This window comes from Pinus tabuliformis, chromosome 6 (assembly GCF_031772625.1).
Source record: "Pinus tabuliformis cultivar Carrire ecotype Pingquan chromosome 6, CPIR1, whole genome shotgun sequence".
Classification (NCBI taxonomy): Eukaryota; Viridiplantae; Streptophyta; class Pinopsida; order Pinales; family Pinaceae; genus Pinus; species Pinus tabuliformis.
In genome coordinates, this window is record NC_142292.1 from 296326936 (window position 1) to 296329440 (window position 2505).

General features: G+C 44.8%; 1 protein-coding gene across 1 annotated transcript; it reads left to right on the forward strand.

Moving 5' to 3' along the window:
• The first annotated feature begins 1324 nt into the window (after positions 1-1324).
• On the forward strand, positions 1325-1819 carry LOC149258501 (uncharacterized). Its single transcript, XM_089420097.1, has one exon. The coding sequence runs from the start codon at positions 1325-1327 to the stop codon at positions 1817-1819; it is 495 nt and encodes a 164-aa protein (XP_089276223.1).
• Positions 1820-2505: the final 686 nt, after the last annotated feature.

A 2505-nucleotide genomic window follows, 5' to 3' on the forward strand; every position in this document is an offset into this window, starting at 1 on the left:
AAGTTGAAACTTTAATATTGAATTTGATGAATCATGATTTATAAGACTCATGGACATGGTTGATGACGATTATAATTTCTAGATGATTGATGTGATATGGTTCAATGATCAATTTATGTTTTTTTATGTTTTTTATGTCTATTTCATCATTCTACATGTTTTTGTTGACATATATGTATCAAAAATTAAAAAATATAAAAAATATATATATTTTTAAAAAATCGCTCCCCGATTCGCTCCCAAACCGGGAGCTTCTGAAAATGGTCGCTCCCGCTCCCGCTCCCGCTCCCAAGTAACATTGGGCAAGTGCACTCTCCTGGAGGCCCGTGACACTATCTTGATGGATGTCACTCATGATTGGAAGGCTCAACTTTTGGTTGAGTATTTCAAGGATATACAGGCTTGTGAGATATTGGATGACACACATGGGAACGACCGAAACGACAAGTTCAGGGTGATGGATGATGTGATATATTATAAGGACCGAATATACTTGGTGCCCGGATCTCAACTCAAGGAGAAGATTATGCAAGCAGCTCAAGATTCCCCCCTAGCAGGTTACCCCGGGTTCCTCAAGACATATCGTACCATCAGGGAGCAGTTCTCATGGCGGGGACTCAAGGGGGATGTATTGAGACACTTACAGAAGTGTGTGGTCTGTTAGAGGAATAAGGTGGAGTTATCACATCCCACAGGAATACTTTGGTCACTCCCCATTTCGGAGAGGAAGTGGGAGAGCGTGTCCATGGACTTCATCACGAGACTCCTAGCTATGCACGAGCGGGATTGTATCTACATTGTGGTGGACCAATTGACCAAGTTTGCTCATTTCTTTGCCATCACATCGAGATCTTCAGCTTCTCAAGTGGTCGAGTTGTTCTTTAGAGAGGTATTTCGGCTGCATAGTCTCCCCAAGACCATCATTAGTGATAGGGACAGTTGATTCATGGAGGTTTTTTGGCAGGAATTGTTCTGGTTGGTGGGGGTCGAACTTACACCCAGCACCAACTATCACCCCTATAGACTGATGAGCAGACTGAGATCGTGAACAAGTGGCTAGAAGGGTACTTACGCAACTATGTGACGGGGCAGCAAAGAGCGTGGGTGAGGTGGCTTCATCTGGGAAAGTTTTGCAACAACACCACTTATCACATGTCGATTGGTATGTCCCCTTTTCAAGCACTCTATGGATATGATGCATTTTTTTTTCTGACATGATATTTGGAGATAGTAAGACCCCAGGGGCAAAGGATTGGGTTTAAGAGAGCAAGAGATTCTTCGAGCTCTCAAGGACAACTTGCAGGTAGCCCAAAATCAGCGAAAGATGCATGATGACAGACACAGGGTGGAGAGGCAGTTTGAGGTGGGGGACATGGTCTACCTACACTTGCAGCCTTACCGGCAGTCTTCATGCAAGAAAGGGGCAGAGAAGCTCAAACCACACTTTTATGGACCGTATAGGGTGGCCAGGAGAGTCGGGGAGGTAGCTTACCAGCTGGAGCTACCAACGAAGAGTCAAATTCACAACGTATTTCATATCTCATGCCTGAAAAAGGCATTGGGGAATCAAATTACAGTAGCCACTGAGTTGCCTTCGTTGGATGATGAGGAGCACTTAGTATTGACACCAAAGACCATATTTGAGACAAGGGAGAGGAGGTTGAGGAACCGAGTCATCCAGGAGCACTTAGTCAAGTGGAAGGGTTTACTAGATGAGGATGTCACTTGGGAGAGTGAGCAAATTTTACAGCATCCAACTTTGCAGTTGCTTGGGGACAAACAACATATGGGAGGGGAGGACTGTAAAGTCCCTTCTTAAATATTTTGCTAAGGAAAATCACATTTTTCCATTTTTGTCAATTTTGGGGCCTAAGGCAATTTTGGGGAAATGTACTTAGGACAAGGGGGTTGAAATTATTTCCTTAGGGGATGTGGGGGCCACTTTCCGATGAAACACGTACCCCCTTGATGGAGAAATTCGAATGACTCAAATTGCTTGGTGAAGCGGCCCACATGAAGGAACAGAGCAATAATTATGAATAAGAGGAAGGCAACATCATTTGGGGCTTTTGATCATTTGACATTTACATGGTTGCTCTGGCTGTTTAGCAGAGTCACATAGTGTTGTTGAGCACAAGAGTTTTCCCAAGGAGGAAGCTCAACCTTTCTTTAGTGGACTTCGAGTGCCACCCTAAGAAGTCTTTCTTGTCTAGTGGATGCTGAGAGAGAGAGAAGCTCTATCTCCACGCATTTCCTTGGCCAGTTGGGACGTAGAACCAGGGAGTACGTACTTCCTTTGGAGATTAGGAGTCGGGAATTGAGGCCACATCCATTGCAGGGCTTTCATTGTTCAAATTGCAGGAGGAAAGAGGGGAAATTGTAGGACAAGAGAGAGCCACACTCAGCGGAACAAATTTCCTTGTTGGGCTTGCGTAGTACAACCACAGGACTGCACAGTTCTTAGGTGGGATTGTTTGGGGGTGTAGCTTGGATGGAGGAATTTGG

What these genes read in the sequence shown, in the direction of transcription:
- LOC149258501 (XM_089420097.1), top strand. Translation starts at nt 1,325, where the DNA reads ATGCATGATGACAGACACAGGGTGGAGAGGCAGTTTGAGGTGGGGGAC.